The sequence below is a fragment of the Lepidochelys kempii genome, chromosome 7, assembly GCF_965140285.1.
Source record: "Lepidochelys kempii isolate rLepKem1 chromosome 7, rLepKem1.hap1, whole genome shotgun sequence".
Classification (NCBI taxonomy): Eukaryota; Metazoa; Chordata; order Testudines; family Cheloniidae; genus Lepidochelys; species Lepidochelys kempii.
The window spans coordinates 22482936-22502766 of record NC_136386.1 but is presented as its reverse complement, the minus strand read 5'-3'; the positions used below and the strand labels follow the sequence as shown (position 1 = coordinate 22502766).

The window sequence follows — 19831 nt, the reverse complement described above, 5'->3', positions numbered from 1 at the left end:
ATTGCACCGTGACCCCCTTTTGACAACAAAAATTACTACATGACCCCTGGGGCGGGGAAGGCAGCCTGGGGCCCGATCCTAATCCAGTGCCCCGCTGCCCCAGGCTGAAGCCCTTGGGCTTTGGCTTCAGCCCTCGGTGGGCAGCGCTCAGGCTTCGGCTTCACGCCCTGGGCTGGAGCAAGTCTGACACGGATTCTGGCAACCCCATTAAAATGGGATCGCGACCCACTTTGGGGTCCCAACCCACAGTTTGAGACCTGCTGAGCTAGATTATGTCTGCCCAGTGCTCTGAATGGGTAAATTGCCCTGTGCTGTCTCAGTATCATCATTACAGAAGCTAATGTTCTTCATTGTATTTAGTAAACCTTGTGACATCTCAGGGCTAGACTGACAGCCTGGAGACCAAGGTCCAGGGTGCTGGCAGTGACATGGCAAGCTTCCCCTGGGTTGTGCCTCAGAGCTGCCCTGGAGGGATCTATTAGGGGTGGAAGAGCAGAGACAGCAGGGAGTGAAATAGATGGATAGTTAATCCTCTCTGGGATTGTTTATGACGGAGGAGAGGAAATGAGTGGGAAAGCTCTATCTGCTGGGCTGGGGAGAGCAGAGACCTTTGTGTGTCTGTTGTTTGAAACCAGAGGCCCTCGTTGGATCCCAGCTGGGAAGGCATAACCTGCCCCGCCTGTTAGATGAAGGGCATGAGGGTGGGGAGAGGGTTCCTGGCAGCTGCTCAGGGCAGAAGTTCGCAGGGCTCATCCTACTGGGGGAAGGTGAGCCTGGCAGTGCACAGAGAGGCCAGGGCCATCTGCTCATAGGGCTCATTGGAGAGGCTCAACCCGTGGGCCTGTCACTGAAGCGGAACAGAAACAGCAGGGCTCTGTTGTGCTATGGCACCGCCAGGTATTGGACAGGGGCGGGGTGCCATTCCCCTCGTTCTGGTGAATTCCTTCTCTGGGGGCCCACTCATCTGTGAGGGAGGCGCCTTGTCAGCCCTGTTCCATCATGCCAGGGGCCCCCTACAGTTCGTGTCATGCCACGCTGTTGGCCACGCGGCAAGCAAGGTGCAAGCCAGGGGCATTGCCTTGGGCTAGTGCTGTGAGGGCTGGGAATGAGCCCACCTATCTGGCCATACTGCTCCCAGCTCAACCTCTTCAAGGTTGGCCTCATAAAAGAATATGGTCTTACTGTGATCTCACATTGCATCATTGGTGATCTCAAGTGCTAGCCCAGTGATATTGCATATAGCCTCCCCTATCACGCCATGCAACATGCTGTCATGCCAGACACATACCAGTCATGTTTGGGTGCCCACAATAAACCTGTAGGCTCTGATATTGAGATGGGCAGCGATCCAGGGCTGGTGTTTGTGGGTGGGTGGGAGTCAGAATGATGTATTCCCACCAGGCTGCAGAGCCCACTGTCCTGTGATCCCTACGGTGTGTGTGGGCTCATGCCCACCATCCCAAAGGCTCCTGAGGTTCATGCCCATTGGTGTCGGTGTATGGGGAGCTTGTGGCCTCTCAGTCGCATGAGATTCTCCACAAAGAAAATTGTACTAATCAATAAAGAAGCCTCCCCCCTGAAATGCTGGCTAATCCCACAGTTCTCCAGAACAAGTCGGGCCATGTTCCATCAGAGATCCCACTGGCAGCCATGATCACGAGGCCCTGTTTGCCCATGGGGGGCCAGCTGCTTGTCTGGAAAGAGACATGTCTGCAATCCATCCGGAGAAGAATAAATTCCTTTGAACAGCAACTGTTGGAACTGGAGCCAGGGCTGGGAGAGCGGGGGAAGGGTAGAGCAAAGGTAGGCTGGGTCCTGTCCTTTCCTCCGTCTGCAGAAAGTGCAGGCCCAGCACCCTCTTCATGCCACATAGTTTAGATTCCTCTGTGGGAATGCAGGGACTGTGGAGCCTCTGTGGAGAGCAGACTTGGCTCAGAGCTTCTCCCATAGTGGCTTGCAGGGAAAGTGGGGAAGATAAACAGCTGCTATGGTGGCAGGAGCCTGCTGGGGTGGTTACATGCTGGGTACATTCCTTGGGGGGACAGATAGCTCAGTGGTTTGAGCGTTGGCCTGCTAAACCCAGGGTTGTGAGTTCAATCCTTGAGGGGCCATTTAGGGATCTGGGGCAAAAATTGGGGATTGGTCCTGCTTTGAGCAGGGGGTTGGACTAGATGCCCCCTGAGGTCCTTTCCAACCCGGATATTCCATGATTCTATTCTGTGATTCTTGGGAGACTCCACCTCCACACCTGAGAGTGACTCCCTTAGAAAAGGCTCTCTCCTGGAAAACCCACCTTGCCCGGTGGCCCCAGTATGATCCCAAAGACAACATCTTCAGCTGGCATCTGTCTTACGTCGAAGCTATGGTAGATGGGGATCATTTGCTAGAGGTTGCTCTCTCTAATCCTTGCCCCAGCTGCAAATCCAACCCTCAGGCTATTCTGAAGAGAAAATAATTTTTTCTGCTTCAAAAGCCTGTGCACATGCAGCTGGCACAGCCGCCTCTGTTCTTTAAGTTGTTTTGGGTGGGTTTTTGTGCTCTCAGACCCCAAGGTTCAGAGCCCAGGATGAGCCAGGTAGGGGGTGACTTAGAGATGTATAGCTTCCTGCACCCAGCTCTGCCAGTGCTCCTCAGTCCTGACCCCCAGCCCTCTGCTATTCCAGTCCTAGGCTTCCACATCCCCAGCTCTGCTGAAATACTGCAATCCTGACCCAAAGCTATTTGAAGGCTGACTCACGCCAGCACCTGTGTCCAACAGTTGGGCACTTGTAGGGGACTCAGCTGCTTCTCAGTCTAACATGGTCTGACAGATGGACAGACGTGTGTGGGGGGATGGGGCTCCCTTTTGGCTGTATCTGCACTAGCATTCCTCTGCGCTCTTCTCACCATCGCTACCCTCAGTGCTGTGGAGGTGACCCCGTAGGCCAAATGCCTGTGCCCTGTCCACTCAAATGGTCTCCCCTTAGCTGGCACTGGTAAGGCAGCTGCTAGTGTAGATGTGGCCTGGGAGGGAGTCCTAGTGAAGAGCCCTCCCCTTTCCTCCCCCCAGCCCTGGCTCTGCTGCTCTCTGGAGTGGGGCGGGCCCTAACCATTCCATCCCTGCCGCTTCAAAGCAAGGGAAATATGTGTCTTGTGCCCCAGCGGGAGGGCTGGGGGAAGGGGCTGAGATGGCTCTTCCTAGCATGGGTGCTGCTCACTCCCTGCCCTGTCCCCTAAGACAGTCGCCTGCACCAGATCCCACAGTAAGGACCCATCTCTTAGAAATCTGAGATGGGGAAGGGGAGCGAGGGGCTGAGCCTGGCAGCTGTTGGGTGCCACAGGTCTCCTAGCGATTCTTGGGGGTGGGCTGGAGATGGAATGTATATAGAGGGGGGCACCCCCCCCCTTCCCTCCTGAGTCCCTGTGCTCCAGTACGCACACAGGGAACCTTCAGTTGTCCCCCCGTGTTTCAATATCGCCCCTCCCCGCAGACCTCTTTTGGATGAGAGCGTTCCTCTTTTGGATGAGACATAAAGCCCAAGTCTTTCCCACGAGTGACCTGGCCAAATCCCAGTGTAGTTAATTCCATTCTGTCTCCCGAAATCCCCCTGCAATTTCAGTTGGATTTTTCCATTTGCTGCCCTAAGCTCTTGTGTGCACTGCCGCTGTGCCCTGTCAAACAGCTGGCACATTCCACCCCAGAGGTGGCTGCGTTTGTGGTGGGCCGGGCAGTTCCTGTATGTAGTTTGCAATGTGTTGTGGTTCAGTCAGGATTAGAGGCACAAACTCTGTAAGAAATGATTCCCGTCAATAACCTTTCAAATCCTTTGAAGCCGTAACTCCCCCCCCACCCCCGCAAGGCACGTGGCTGAGCAGTCAGCTGAGCTTGACGAGTGAACCCCTCCTGCTGCAGCATGAACGTTCAGCCTCTGTTCCTCCCACCTGCCTGGTCCCTGCTGCTCTGAGCCCTGCTGGGAAGCAGGGCAGCCACCACAGCAAAATTCTTCTGTTATTAATAGAAAAAACCCCCAAACAACCAGAGCCTGAAGTGCAGAGCATGGAGCGTGTGACCCAGCCCCAACCCCAACCCCAGGCTTGTCTTGGCTCAGGAGAGCCTGGGCTTGTTGGCTTGGGTTTCCACTGCTCTCTGGCTCAGCCATCCATCTGGGAGGTGTAGAAAGGGAAAGGTGCGGTTCCTTCTGCTGGGCAGTGTAGTATGTGTGCATCTGTCCTGTGTGCACGCGTGTGTGTGTTGTGGGCAGTCGCATGGTGCTGGAGAGGAAAGTGGTGGGGGGAGGGGACGGGGACGGATGACAAAGCCAGAAACAAAGCTGGAGCCCTGTCCACCAGTTACCTCCAGGTTCGGATCTCACCCGGGCCAGCAGTCACCGAAGCTAATTTCTATCTGGCAGCAGCTCACTGGCCCACCTGACGGGCGGTTGAGCTCAGCCTGCTTCCCTGAAGATACGTCTCATACGCTACTTCTGCCTTTGACCCAGGGGTGGATTAGCCACTGGGCCAATGGGGCCTGTGCCTAGGGGCCCCGGCCAATTGGGGAGCCCTGAAAAATGAGTGCCCCCGTGCCCTGACCCCGCTCTGCCCACCCGCCTGGCGCTCCAGCTGCTCCCCGCACCACGACTCAGCTCCGTGGCTAGAGTACCAGGCAGGCAGAGCGGAGCAAGCCCCATGCCCCGACCCCAATTCCCTGGCAGAAGCGTGGGGGGGGGGGGGGCGGGACTGCAGGCGGAAGGGGTGGGGAGGGACCCTCACTTGCTCTGTCTCAGAGGCCCCACAAAACCCTAATCCGCCCAGGGGGCGGGCAGTGAGGGCAATGCTGGGGATGGTGTTGGGGTTTGCCTCTGCTCTTAGGATAAGCAGAGGGTTGCTGTCTCTGGGCCTCTCATTCTAACCCATTTCACCAGCACTGACTGTCCCCTACAGGAGCCCTGTGTCCGGAGCTGTCGCCAGAGACTGCCTCTGCTCAGCGCCGCCACCTTCCCAGCCTGTCCCTTTGCCCTCCAATAGCTTCCGCATGGCAGCTGCTGTGAGTGGCCCAGGGCGAGCTAGGAGCTGGAAGGGAACCTGCGCCTCCCCATCCCCTCCAGCAGGTGTCCGGGCCGAGCACAGACCAGAAGGGGGGTGGGGGAGGGAAGGGAAGGGCCCTTTGAAATGCAGTCCCATAAATAAGCCCCTCTTGCGTTGGCCTGTGGAACTGGAAAGGGTCCCCATGAAAAGGCTGCAAAGTGTGTTTCAGGCAGATAAGTCCCTGCCTTTGAAGTATGGCAGCGGGCTAAAGCGCCCCATCTTGTAGCTGCTGCCAGCCACCGAGAATTAATCACAGCCACGCACAGATAAGAGTACAAAGCAACACGAGTGCTGTGCCAAGGGGGGTAGGGACCGGCAGGGGGATGGCTCTGGAGAGGGAGGGGCCCTCAGTGGGGAGAGACAGACTGGGTGGGACCCAGGGATGGGCGAGGGAGGGGACGGGATGCTGAATTCAGGGAGGGAGGGACTGGGGGAAGTGGGAGGAGAGCCAGGGTAGGGACCAGGGAGAGGGAGGTGGCTGTGGAGAGGGGAGGTGTGACCCCGTCTAAGGAGGCGGGGGACACTGAGGGTCAGGTCCCCTCCCCCGGCCTCTTTTGTTTCCACATCGTGGTGTTGCTGTTTGATCATCAGCCCTGTTTGGGAGCACCCCCCTAATTCCCTGTCTTGATAGGATGCTTCATCCTCGGCAGAGCTACTCTGAGCGTGAAACATTGAGGCCTCCTCCCTCCCTCTCCCCCGTGGAGTGAGGTGGCTTTGTGTGAGGCTGGGCTGGGAGGTGGGCTCAGGCAGAGCTGAGGCGCAGGCTGGGGAGAACCAGGGGGCACAGCAGCAGAGGGTGAAAGTCAGTGAGCACCATGGACTCCTTTCCGCAGTGCAGGTTCTGGGGTCCAGCCGTCCCTCCCAGCTGGAGTGCTTTCTGGTGCAAGTGCCAGATTGAAGCGCTTTCTGGGAGCCTAGACAGCTCCAGCACTGTGAGGGGAGAAAGAGCCAGCTGGATCCAGGCCAAGGGTGGGAGTGGCTGAGAATTGCTTCCATCAGGCTGCTGCTTGGGACATATGTGTAATGAGTTGGTGAGTCTCAGTGCAATTACCAAATGCTGAACTCTCCTTTTCCTACTTCTCCTGCCCATGGTCTCTCTGACCTTCAGGCAGAGGGGCTGCAATCTCTAGGGCTGTCACCAGCATAAGATGCACCTTCTAAACCTGGCCTACCCTGGGAAATACAGTGTTGGCAGAGCTGGCCATGGTTACCATTGTGTCAGCTGGAGGGGCATAACCCTGGAGGGAACCCTTTGGACCTGAGAGTTAACTGTGCCCAGGTGGCCTAATATTAAACACAAGGCCTTGTCTACACAGATTGTTGAACCTTGTGTAAGCCAACATGTTCTAATCCAGTGTAACTTCCCTCTGTGGACAAGGTCTAAGGACATGAGCCAAACTGGCCCTTCTGCTTATGTGCTGTATCACATACTGCCTAATGACCTGTTTGGCTAGCCCTTGCATTGTTCCTCTAGGTACCCTACCTCCTCCTAGTTAAGAGAACGGGTGCTCTGGGGTCTGGGTATGGCCAGCCCCAGCAAGTGTGGAGCTCCGAGGAAATCCTCTGACACGGATAAAATCCGAGAATTATTCCAATGTGTTGTAGACTTTCCCCAGGCAGCTGTGTGCTTTCTCCCACACCATCCCCAACACATAGTGCACACTCCCTGAACTAATGCGTAAAGCCCTGTCCTCCTTCACAGTCTTCCTCCAAGTCCTACTTCTGCTGTGACGCTGACAGCTATTGACAGCGAGGGGGACGGTCAGTGGGGGGCTGCAAAATATTGAAACCTTCTAATGGATTCATATCCACTGAGTTGTGCCCACTGTTAGTGTCTGAGAAATATGTTCTCATTACTGTCCCCCAGCCCCCAACTGACATGCTCACCCACTGCATCGTCTCTTCATATTGTAAGTTCCTTCTGGCAGAGATTGTTGACATGTCTGTACGGTGCCTAATGCCCTGGGGCCCAGATCCTGCCTGGAGCTTTTGGGTGCTCCAGTAATAGAAATAGTTATGCAGGGGAAAAAAAACTATGTTAAAAGAACGTTAATGTTCCAAAGTCAAACCCTTGAAAGTTAGGAAATGCCACAGTTAAGGTGGACTGTGCAACCCCGTGTGTATACACTGTGATAACCATGCCTGATGTCACAGAGGGAAATCTGTGTCAGAGCCAGGAATTGAATTTAATTTGCCAGGATCCCAGTCCAGTGTCTTCCTTTCTCTTTTTGCAGCCTTTTGCCTCATTGAGTCTCCGTCTCATGCACTGAACGTTGTGGGGGTCCTGTAGAACAGCGGTTCTCAAACTGTGGGTTGCGACCCCAAAGTGGGTCTTGACCCTCTTTTAATGGGGTCGCCAGGGCTGGTGTCAGACTTGTTGAGGCCTGGGGCTGAAGCCAAAGTCTGAGCCCTACTGCCCAGGGCTGAAGTTGAAGCCAAAGGGCTTCAGCCCCAGGTGGCAGGGCTCAGGTTACAACCCCCCTGCCCAGGGCTTAAGCCCTTGAGCTTTGCCTGCCACCTACCCCCTGGGTAGTGGGGCTTGGGCCCTCCTGCCCAGGGTCATGTAGTAATTTTTTGTTGTCAGAAGGGGGTTGCAGTAAAATGAAATTTGAGAAACACTGCTGTAGAACAAACAGCATATGATCATGTAGCTAGGGTGCATCATGCAATGCTTAGTGTTCCTGTCACCATGCTAAGCCCCATTATGTCATCAGCCAGGATCTCCATGTGATGATGCAAAGGGACTGATTACGTTGCTGTGTCGCAAAATAAGAGTCTACCCATTTGAGTGGGGAATAACATTTCCCTGTGATGACTGGCAGCCGGACCTGGCCTCCCCAGCTGAGGGTCCACCAGTCACACCTCTCCTGGAGGGAAGGAGCACCACAGGAAACCTTTCGACCTTGTCTTGGGAGTGGTGGGGGGCGGTCTGAAGCCTTAAGAAACTTCTAAAAACCTCATGTGATATTTACAATTGCTCATCCTGAGATGTACTGCTATGTCAGTGTGGGGGAAGTGGCATCGGGTTAGGGCATGTAGGAGTATTGGCTGCCTGGCAGGATGCAGAGCAGTTAAAACCATGTGTCACAGGGGAGTTTCCCAGATGGGACTGTACACTCCATCTACCCCCGACTCACAACCACATTCCCCTCCACAGACTGTTCATGTGTTAGGGTCCCCATTGTCCAGGCCGTGCAGTGCATGCTGGGAAGGCACATTCTGATGCTCTGAGATACCTTTGGTGCTTAGGAAATGTTGATCAGCACTGCACCATGGTTCCCAGCATCAGTGTATCAATGCAGTGGCTGTCCGCTGAAGCATAGAGCTGGGAAGGTGGCTGGCCTAGCAGCGTGCACCGCAGCCGTGTCTCAGTCCTGTCTCTCTGCACACTGTGAGGGTCTCCATCTGGGATTGGACTGTTTGCAGCTTTTTTCTAACAGTCGCACTTGTAGCTGCTCCATCCCCATAACTCGCTCTTCTATTGGGTTTGGACATGTTCTGAACAGCTCCTTGATCCTGAGCACTCGTTAGGGTACTTCAAGTGGAGCTGATGCAAAATCAGAGCAAGACAGGAATTGGAATCCATGGGGCGGTGGAAGGGTGCGGGAAGCCAACTAAACCTCAGCCAGAGGAATGGCTCTGTTTAGCCACAAATCTCTGAGATAGGCCATGAACTAACCGTAATCTTGCTGTGAATGGGGTTGAGTTGACTTGCCATCAACCATTGGCTACCTATGACCTGCCTCCCTGTGCTGGGGTTAGTGTCAAGCTGAGGGGAGGCCATTCTTACCCTGAAAAACTAGTCATAATGGCCTGTCCTGTCCTGTCACCTTGAGAATGACAATGACTTGTAATCACCTGCAGAAGAGCTCTGTGTAAGCTCAAAAGCTTATCTCTCTCGCCAAGAGAAGTTGGTCCAATAGCAGATATTTTCTCCCCCACCTTCTCTCTTATAATCACACAGCCACTTAGGAATTGAGGAATAGCTGCAGCATGGGACCAAGGGTCCATTGAGTCCAGTATCACTTTGCCTACCACGGAATATCAGACCACTGCTCTCTTTAGGCTGGCATCCCACCTCCAGCTTGGGCTGCTATGGGATACTTTTGCATGAAGTTAGAACCCCTGTAATGCACACAATTGCCCAGTCTATGCAATATCACATTGAGGGTTATGGAGAAGATTCTTTTCTGACCCCTTCAAATGTTTGGCATACACCATGGAACATGAGATCTGGTTTCCCTTGGCAACTCAAGCTACAAATGTTGTTATTAGCAATCCTGAAACCATCCAGCCCTTTCAAACCTCCTGCCAGTGTCTGACCCTGACCTCCACCTGAGGTGATTTGCAGAGGTCAGTTTAGCACTGCCCTTTGGAGCCTGTATCTTTATCAAAGTGTGTCTCCTTTAGATAAGCACCTGCCTCTGGCATGCTGGGCATGGTTCTGGCTTAGCTGCAACCTTTGCTGGCTGGGTCCTGCTGCTCTTGTGCTCCTTGGGAGTAGATGTCCCCCATTAATGTTGAGTTCAGTTTAAGAGGAAAAGAGCTGAGAAATAAGGCAGAGTGCCAGGGAGTGAATGTTGTGTGTAGGGCAGTGGTCCCCAACCTTTCTGTGGGAATAGCACATTCCTAGTCTCAACAGACTGTGGTGGGCGCCAAACACCCCGCCACTGAAATGCCACCGAGAAGCGGCAGTGGATAGAAGTCTTGCCACCAAAATGCTGCCGAGAAACGGCAACGCATTTCGGCGGGTGGTTCTCAGGCAGCCGCACTTGGCGGCTGCATTTTGGCGGTGTGATGTCCTGCGGGCGCACACAACTGCCCCGGCGGGCGCCATTGCGCCCACGGGCACCAGGTTGGGGGCCCCTGGTGTAGGGAGACAAGAAAGCAGCAGGTTCTGCATATTGCATTTCAGGAATGTCGTCCCCTCCCTTAAGCTCCTCCTAGCCCATGCTTGGATGTAACCTTCCCAGACCCTTCTTCCTGTTCCCACAGGGAGTCAGCTCTGTTTGCACCTGTCTCTGACACTTCTACCCAGAGATCAGGAGAGGAAGGACAGTCTTGTGGTTAAGGCACTATATCAGGCTCTGCCACGGACTCCAGAGTGTGACCCCTCTCTGCACTTCATTTTCCTCATCTGTAAAAGGGGGCTGGTGAGACTTGCATTGACTTGCCAGGCATGGGTATTCTTAATGTAACTGATGTTTGTAAAATGCTTTGAGATTCTTGGAGAGAGGGTGCTTTGGAAAGGCAAAGTATTATAACCTCCAAGGCGACTGCACGCAGTCCTTTTCTTGATCATCTTCAGGAGTTCTCCTCTCCCAGTGTATGTGTGTCGTGGGGAGGAGGACTCCCCTGCGACACAGAGAGAATACCTCTCTAGAATGCACATCCCATGCCATTGCACTGCTGTGTCCGTGTATCCCGCTGCTGCAAAGCTGACCTAGCTCACTCGGCAGGGTCACGCGCTCAGTTAGGATTCATTTTCAAGCAGTTTTTAAAACTTCTGATGAGGGGTTTTGCTGGGTGCTTCTGTGAGAACCTGACGGGCACACTTCCACAAGCCCCAGGCCTTAGTCTGCAAAAGTGCTGCCCCTTTGACTGCAAAGGAAAATCCTCTGATTGCTCGCATGGAAAGGGAGACCAGCTCCTGACCTGCTATTTGCACATGCCCCCATGGAGATACTTTTGCACTTGTATTACTTGCAAACCAGCCTCAGGCCACGAGCAATTTTTTAGAGTTGGTCCCTTAAAAATCTCACCCTGTAATTTCCTTGTTCCAGTCTCCTCCCACGTTTGGGTCATGCCCTCTAGAAATAGCAGCTCCACTGCCATGGCAGCAGAGGTAACAGCTTGATCTAGTTCCTCTGTGGGGATAGCACTGCACCCAGCAGTGGAGCACTTGGGCTGCTGGCCTGTGTAAATTTGGACAGGGGTGGTTCCAGGGAGCAGTGTCTGTGCTGCCTCTGCCCAGACAACCAGCACTTTTCGCTTCAGGGAGAGGAAGGAGCTGGAAGAGCTCTGCTCATGCACAAGATGGAAAGGATTGGGTTGTATCAGGGAAGAGGAGGGGAGGGTAAGGAGTCCATTCAGCTCAAAGGGACAGACTGCATCCATCCTGTGCCCTGGGATCTTGTGGATCTCGAGTACTTTGAGCCTTGTGGTTGTTGAGACGTTGCTCTGCAGTGCAGTGCGCTAGTCTCGTGGCTTGATCAATGCGACTCAGCTGGCTTGGGTCATTGGCCCATTTCCTCAGTTCCGCTTCTCACTGGGGATCGAGCAAAGTCAAAAGCTTGAAATGAAACTGCCAAATTTTGCCTGGTTGGAGGCAGGGCACCTTTCAAACCCTCCTTGTTTAGCTTAAGGGTTCCCACCTGCTCCCCTGAATCAGCCCAGCTTGGTGTGAAATCCACCCAGCTCTGCTCATATCCATTGATTGCTTGAAGAATTCATGCCTCTGAGCTAGGTGTTGGGGTTGCCGCGTTCCCTGGAGCAGTGGGGTTTGACTGCGTTGTACATTTTGCTGAGTGAGTGGTCTGTGTTTGTTCAGTGGTGTCCATGTTAGAGATGGCACTGTTGCAATGCTGTGGGGGCTCCGTGTCCTGCAGATGAAACACGGCGCAGGTAGCCTCCCCTAAACAAGAGAGGTTTCCCAGAGGCTTTCATGCCTTGGATTGTCCTCTGGAGCTAGCTGGTGCAGCTCACCGAGAACAGGGGCCTACAGTCTGAAGGGAGTTCTAATGTTCAACCACACATTTATTTGTGGTGAGGTGTTTTTGGGGATCCCCCTATTTTCCCCCCATCGCCCAGCATGGCTCCCCAACCTGGCCAGCACCCGCTCTTTTTGGTTCCCTCTGGCACGCCTTGTGTTGACAGTGGTGGGCAGAAGAGGCTGCACCTTTCCTAGGGCCTTAACGTACTGCTCCTGCTGGCCTTCCGGCAGAGACACCCTCCCCATGTGGCTTCTCCATCTCAGCCTGCCCCTCAGGGACTCAGAGTCCCTTCTTCTCCTGGGGGGCCTCCTTCCAGCCTCCCCTTTGCCTCTCTCCCTCTGTGATACAGCGCATTAAGGCTGCTGCCTGTAACTCCTGGCTGCGGACTCAGCTCAGCTCACACAAGACAGGCAGAACGAGGGCAGGAATTCTGAGTGAGAAATTAGCACGAGTAATTATTAGTATTGGGTAATTATCAGCATCAGGATGAGGAGAAAGGTTAATAGAGTTTTTTTTGGTAACGGTCTTTTCCCCTGGGTGAAGGAGAGCAGGGTAGGCAGGAAGAAACATGGTTCCTGGGGGAAGGGAGGGGTTTGCTATGATTAACCTGCATCCTCCTCCCCATCCCTCAAATACCCCCCACGCACTGGAGATGGGAGATGGAAGCAGATTCCTCAGAGCTGCCTGTAGCAAAGTTCAATGGCTGTTGCCTTTTAGAGGGTACATTCTGCATGTGACACCCTGGTTGTACTAGAGTTTCCCCGTCCTACCAGCTGAAGGCTTGGAAAACCCCCCCAAAGACTACAAGGTCCCATCGCATCCATTCCCCCCATGAGGCGCAGGGCAGGGCAGGTATCCCCCAGTCTTATTCTCTAGTCCAGTGTTAAATCCCCCCCCCCCCCCCCCCCCCCGCAAAGTGTTGGTTCTCCTGCCCCTTCCCTGCAAGGAAACTTTCCCAGTCTAGCCCATCTCACTGTGGGAGAGGTTTTCCCTTTCCACTTTCTGTCCTTCTCCCAGCCTGTTTCTGAATTAAGAATAAAAGTGAAGGGGCTAGACGGTAATCCTGTTGGGCATGATGCCTTCCCCGGGGGTGGGGGTGGTGAGGGTTTGGGGAGCTAGGGTGGGTGAGGTGCACCGTAGCCAGCCTTCCCCAGGGGTGAGGGTGGTGAGGGTTTGGGGAGCTAAGGTGGGTGAGGTGCACTGTAGAAAGCCTTCCCCAGAGGTGGGGATGGTGAGGTGCATTGCTGAAAGGTTCCCCCACTCCTGGAATGTTGCTCTCCCCAAGCCTTTCACTCCCTTTAATTTACCTACTATGAACTGTAAGTGATACTTTGGACCCTTAAAAGTCCTCCCCTCTTTCCCCCCGCCCCGCCTTAGGGCCCTTTGACAATCCAGTAGTAGTTTAATCCCCCCTTCCCACTGCCTCTCAAACTTCAATTCTGTGCTCCCAGACCCTTAAGTTGCTGTGTGTTGCCTTTGACACTGCCCGTCTGCTGTCTCTGGCCTCTCCTTTCGCAAGAGAAGAGATGCCCAGGTGCAAGAGAGTTGTGTGTCTCTGTCTGCCTGCCTTGGTGAGGGTCATGTACTCCCTTCTAGTGTGTGTTGCGCTATTAGGGGCTCAGCTCCATCCCTCTTTGGCCTGGAGCAATTATTCTGAAGCTTTTCCTGAAGCCTTGCATTAGCTCGAAGTGCTTAACGTCTGTTATTTTTAATGTCTCTTTCTATTTCCCAGCACTGCACACTGCAATAGTGTAATGGGGAAATTACCCCGCTAGTTAAAAATTACTGACGGAGTGACAGCCACCCATAGATCTATTTTAAAACCAGGGTAAGACTATATTGATTTCTTGGTGCTTTTACTGTGGCCTGTAAAAGGGTTGGAAAGGAAGGTGCATTTGTGACATTGCCACAGCCCGTGGGAAAGCCCGTGCCGGATTGCAGGGGAAAGTGAAGGAGGTGCCCATGGCTTTGATGCTGTGTGTGTGGGCATGGGCAGGACACAATCAGCCCCAGCTCTCTATTCAGGGCATGCTGCCTGTTAGGAGCCCGAACGCTGTGTGCGTCAGGAGTTCGGGGAGCTGGGACTTTCGCTCAGCCCCTATTGGTGCTGGTTGTTATTTGTATTGTGGTAGTGCTTAGGAGCCCCGGTCGTAAACCAGTACCCTGTTGTGCTAGGTGCTGTACACACACACAGCCTCTGCCCCTGGACAGTGTGGGTTGTACTCCCTTCAGGTCAGGGTGGGGAAGCTTTTGGCCAGGCTTTCGCCATTAGGCACAGACAGTGCTTATCCCTTGTGAAGCACTTTTCATTAGAGCACCATCAGGCAGTGCCTGCTAAAATAGGGCAGGAGCATTATACCTTTTGCAGAGACACGGTGGAGGTGGCTTGCCAAAGGGTCTTGTCTGGAGCTGCGGCTGGAGCCAGGAGTAGAGCTCAGGTGCCCTGACTCCTGGCGTGCTGCTCTGTTCCCCGCGCAGCACTGTTGGGTGCTCTAGTGCTGGGTGCACCCTGGAAGCTTTGCTCTTGTTTGGGTTCTGAGGGAGGATCAAGCCTGAGGTCCCAAATCTGAGCAGAGGGGTACCCAGAAAGGTGCAGAGGGGGAAGGGAACAGAGGCATCATTAATGAAAAGGGGGGCAGTCCTTTGAGGGGCATAAAATGGAGGGTTAGTAATGGGGAGGGGACTGGTGCCTTTGTCAGCAAGGGGAAGGGGAGCGGAAGCCCAGCTGTGGCAGGGAAGGGAGTGGAGGCCTAGTTGGTGACGGGGTGGGGAGTGCTGGTAAGGGGGAGGGGAGCAGGGCCCATGCCGACCACACAGCAGGGAACATTGGTAATGGGGTGGGGAGTGCCGATGAGGGGAGGGGAGCAGGGCCCATACCGATGGCATGGCGGGAAGCACTGGTAACAGGATGGGGAGTGCCACTAAAGGGGAGGGGAGGGCAGCGCTTGCAGGAGAAATCAGTGGCTACAGGCACACACTTCAGCTCCTGCCTGCGGCTCCCCAAGCAGCTGTCAGCTCCTCCCTGCGGAGTTACACTCTGTCCATAGGCCCCAGTGCCCTGCACCCTGCGAGGGGGCAGCCCATCTCCCCACCACATGGAGCCGTCCTCTCTCTCTAGTAGCTCAGGGGTGTCTCTCTTAATTAAATACATTTGTTTTGTAAAACTGACTAAAAATAATCCGGGGCTGGTGCATGCGGGATGCTGGTGGTGAATCAAAGGCGCCGCTCTAATTAAACAGGCCCTGGTTTGTTTGTGAGCCGCATACATTTCCATGCTAATGAACCGCACACTGGGATCCTGCCTTTCCAGCCCCGTATCCTCTGCCTGATTGGGAACTATGCAAATGCTGGAGTCTGTTTATTGCAGCGGGGACTGCAAAGCTTTCAGCAGGCTTTAGGGTGCTGGGTAGGGCAGGAGGGGGTTACTCTGCAGGGGTTGGAGAAGCTTATTTTTGTTGTCCCTTCGCTTTTAGCAGCCAGTGCATTGGATGTTTTGGGGCAGGGTTTGTGCTGTGAAGGCTCCGAGATCTCTTGCCTGGCACTCCCCATTTGTCCCGGCAGGAGCATGGCTCTGGTTACTAGCCAGTATTCTGTTTCCCATTTGCTAGTGGTGAACAAGCCTGTCTCTCTGCCTGCACCCCAAGAGACTCACTGGTGCGAAGAACATGCCCACAAAGGCTCTTGCCTGTCCCGAGGCTGCTTTTATCATCTGAATGCCAGATCCATGCAGAATGGCAATGTCCCACTCCCAGGGGCCAAGGGCTAAGAGTGAGTGAGTGACAGGGTCACGGGTGCTGGCTTTGTTAGCAGGGGCAGGAGGCTCTGGAGGATGCCCCTTTCTCTGTGTGTCTGGATTCCTCCTGGGAATGGATGTGGGGCATCCTGCTCCAGTTCCGAGATGCCTTCTCCATGGAGGCTGCTGAAGGCCAGGGGCTGCTGGATTCTGCTAGGTTCCCAGGCTACCCCATTAGCTGAAAGTGGAAGTGGGGCAAATATCCACAGTGGCTGGAGACAGGACACTATATGGGGAGGGCTCTGAGTTACTGCAGAGAATTCTTTCCCACGTGTCTGGCTGGTGGGTCTTGCCTACATGCTCATGGTCTACTGATCACCATATTTGGGGTTGGGAAAGAATATGTCCCCCCCCCCCCAGTCAGGTTGGCAGAGACCTTGTGTGTGTGTATGTTGCGGGGGGAGGTCGCCTTCCTCTGAAGCATGGGGAAGGGGCACTTACTGGTCTGAACTAGAGTAAATGGTGGGGTCTCAGTAACTTGCAGTCTTTAAATCATGATTTGAGGATGGCAGTAACTCAGCCAGAGGTTCGGGGTCTATGACAAGAGTGGGTGGGTGAGGTTCTGTGGCCTGCAATGTGCAGGAGGTCAGACTAGATCATCACAGTGGTCCCTTCTGCCCTTAAAGTCTGTGAGTGTAAGTATTTGCTGCAAGCAGGGAGGGGCAATTGGGTTCAGAGAACTAGCCCTGCTGAATTTAACCCCCACCTTGTGGGTGACTGTCCCAGTAGTGCTCCTAATGTGGTTATTGACAGTACGGTGAGAAAGCAAGGCATTTAGGAAGAGTTTTAATGTAAAAGGGAGCTATAAAGGGATTAAAACATTTGCTGTGGCCCTGCCCAGCTCAGGGAACAGAGCTGCTTTCTGAACCTCTGCTGACCCTGTCTTCTCTCTGTTATACAGTGGGATCCCTAGACCTTCCTAGGCCCAACCCAGAATTACGCCTTGAAGCCTTGAGACCTTCCTTGAATCTCAAGGGAGACTGGCCTATGGAGGTGGTAGCCCTTTCTGGGTATTACTGTGTCAAATCCCCCTGCCCCTTGTCAGACATGGCTCAGTTCTGGGCTCTTCTGTACAAGGGGCACCACATCCCAGAGCAAGGGGGCACGAGGCCCTTTCTTCCCAGCTCTGGGGACACTGACCTGGGAATTCTGGCCTCCTCCACGCTCAAAAGATATTGACAGACTGGAGGGAGCTCAGAGGAAAGCAGCAAAAATAACCAGGTGGCTGCAGGGCTTGGCTTCTGGGGAGGGATGAACAGAGCGAAGAAGTCTGCATAGTCTGGCTGAATGACGATGAATGGGAAGGCAGTTTCTGCCTGTGCCTCTCTGAGAGGGTAAATGCCAGAAGGGATTGGCTGCCTGAGACTGAGCCAGTGGGGTGGAATGAGGAGCAGTGGGATGAAAGTGAGCAAGGGGAAGTGTGGGATGAGTAAATGGCAGGATTTCCTGATACTGTCCCCAGGGCGACAGCCCCGTTGCTAGGAATGTTGACAACTGAACTCTGGGACTGGAGAACAGACTGAGGGCACAGTCTTGCCCTGGGTGGGCCTACCCCCAGCGCCCCGCTCTGCTTGTGTGCAGATTGTGTAGGAGAAAGGAGGGGCCCCGGGAAAGTAGTGCATTACATCTGCCAGATGGCAGAGAGGGTCTGGAGAGCTTTCCTGAGCCTGGGCTGCTGCTCTGGTGCTTTCCTGTGGCAGCCAAAGCCCCTCCGAGGCCTGGAGCCTGAGGGTCTTTCTCACCAGGTTGATTTCTGCCGCTGTCTGATTTTCATGAAGTCAGCAATGGCCCTTGTCACCGCTTGTGGTCCTGGCTGGAAACCGCGCAGGGCGGAGACTTGTGGAAGGTGACAAGGTGGAGTGTTGGGGGAAGGGGAGATTGAGGCCTCCTGACTCAGGTCCATGCGTGATTGAAACCCCTCTGTGCATGCCTCATTGCTGTAACTGCAGCGTTTCCCCTCCCTGAGCCACTACAGAGTGACCCTGCATGGGAGACCGTGCTAATCCTCTCCCCTCTCCTCCGCAGATCCTGGTGGACTTGGCCAGTCCCAGCGGGCGCCCGGCACTGCAGTATGAGAACGTCGTGGCCCACGAGGGCAGCTCCATCCTGCGAGACCTGGTGCTCAGCCCTGACCGCCAGCACATCTATGCCATGACTGAGAAACAGGTAACTGCCCAGGAGGGAGAGGCAGGGCTTGCTCTGCTTCACCAGCAAGATCAGTGTGAAGTTGGCAGCTGAAGGGACCAGCCTGTGCTGCAGTCTGCAGCAGCCATCTCACCCCGATCCTACAAGAGGGAGGATCCCAGCCTGCTCCCATCACCGCAGTGCCCAGGCACTGAACACAGGAGTAAGCAGCATGATAGGGACAGAAGCTGCATTGCTCCTGCTGCCCCGGTCACAGAATGCCAGCACTGTCCCTCTCGTCTCCCTGGAGCCTCTGACAGAGGCCTGAGACCCCCTCTGCATGGCCCTGCAGTCTGACGGCACAAGGTCTAGTCACTCACGCTGGGCTTTGCAGAGGAGCCTGGCGGGAGGTGCAGTGCCCTGCTCCATTTGGATGCAGTGGGCACTGAGTACCCAATTCTCTTTCACTCCTTTGGAAATCCCCGCCTGAACGCTGACTAAAGGCTTCCTTTGAGGGTCATTCTGCTCCTTGGCCCACCATCAGGGGGTATGGAGCTATGTGTGATCTTCCCTCTGCCTAGCTTCTGCTATGCCCTGGGGCTCAGTGAGCCACCTCAGTAGCTCCCCCTAGCCAGTGCACCAGCCAGTGGAATGGGATGGGTTGTGGCTCTTCTTCACTGGTATTGCTGCAAGGTTGGCCCCACTGGGCAGCAGGCAGTTATCTCTTATGGTCTGCTGGAAGACGTAGGGACAGACAGTCCATCCGAGCTGACCAAATATAGCTCCCTTAGCCTGCTTCTGTACAGCACATGTTCAACACGGCATGGTTTGCTATGAGAACTTGGCAATGCTGTGTATAGTCATGAGTGTTTGTATTCACCGGTATTCCTACGCATGGGAGGGCACATACCTGTGCGTGTGTGTGGGCAGGCGTGTATATATGTTCGCATGCTTCCAGCTCTCTGGACCATTGCTGTGACCCTGTGAGGTAGCAATATTGCCTTCTGGCTGTCTCAAGCTGTGCTAAGAGAGGATTGCCACGGGTGGCCTGTGTGAAACGAGTCTGCCCGTTCTCAGTCCCGCGCCAGGAGCCTGTGGTGCAGTATCACTGACTGGTCTCGCTTTCGACAGTCATAGTGGAGGCTGAGACTGGAGAACATGTTGGCGACGGGGCTCCCCTGTAGGCCTGAGTCGGGGGGTGCCTTCCAGGGAAGAGCAGATGCTCTGCTGGGGGAGCTTGGGCTGCTGCTGCCCGTGCTGGGATGGAGGAATCCAGTCTCCAGGGCTCTTGGTTCATCAGGACACTCCCATGGAGAATTGGGGGACGTGTAGGGTAGGGGTGGCCCTGTTCCCCCCAGCAGCCACTCGCTCCCACATTCCTGTCACCTTTCCCTCCCCTGGGCTCCCTTTCCCATGGAGCTCTTCCGGGTCACTGCCTCCCAGAGGAAGTCTCTCTGGGGCTGCTGTCTTTGCATTGTCATCTGTCCCTGCAGGGGCTGCTGTGTCCCATCTAGGCCTGCCAGTGACCCGCTGAGTGTCTCGCTTTCCCCTCCTGCCCTCTGGGAACAGACATCTCCCACTGGGCTCAGTCCCTCTGGAAGGTCACTTGTGCGCTCCTGCCTAGTTGCCGTGAAGGACGAAAGGGGGGCTGCAGCTGCTCACCAGGTTGTCCCTCCCCCCCATGCCTACCTGCCCTGCTCCCCTGAGCTTTGGCTGGCCTGAATGTCCCTCTCGGTTCCCTGGTCCTGTCATCCCCTATCTTTGGAGCTGCCTGCAGGGTGCCTGGGTAATACTTTGGCCCCAGTGCAGAGAGCTCAGTGCCTTCCCTGTAAGTGCTGCTCCAGCAGGCTCCTAGCAGGGGGATCCTATGGCATGGGCAATCCTTTGTCCCAGGTGTTAACGATTATTGGCAGCCCCCTGGAGTTCCCCCTCCCTTTGGGGATATGGGCTTCTCTGACCCTTTCACTCAGTCTCCTGCTAAACACCTGAGCAAAGCTGACTTCCCTGCTGGGAGGGCTGGAGGAGAGGGGCAGGGAGGAAGGCTGACAGTGGGAAAGCGCTCTCCATTCACCTCCCCCATGTGCCTGATGCCTTCGGCAGGGGAACAGATGGGCAGCATCGAAGCCACTAGCTCTGA

The 19831-nt window shown here is 54.8% G+C and overlaps 1 protein-coding gene across 3 annotated transcripts in view; it reads left to right on the top strand.

The window, feature by feature from the left end:
- The window catches only part of PLXNA1 (plexin A1), a 267177-nt gene that overhangs the window by 105474 nt on the left and 141872 nt on the right, over nt 1-19831 (top strand). For all 3 annotated transcript variants that reach the window (XM_073351345.1, XM_073351346.1, XM_073351347.2), the window contains one exon: nt 17596-17736. In XM_073351345.1, the coding sequence (XP_073207446.1) occupies nt 17596-17736 (141 nt within the window). The remainder of the gene's footprint in view (nt 1-17595; nt 17737-19831) is intronic.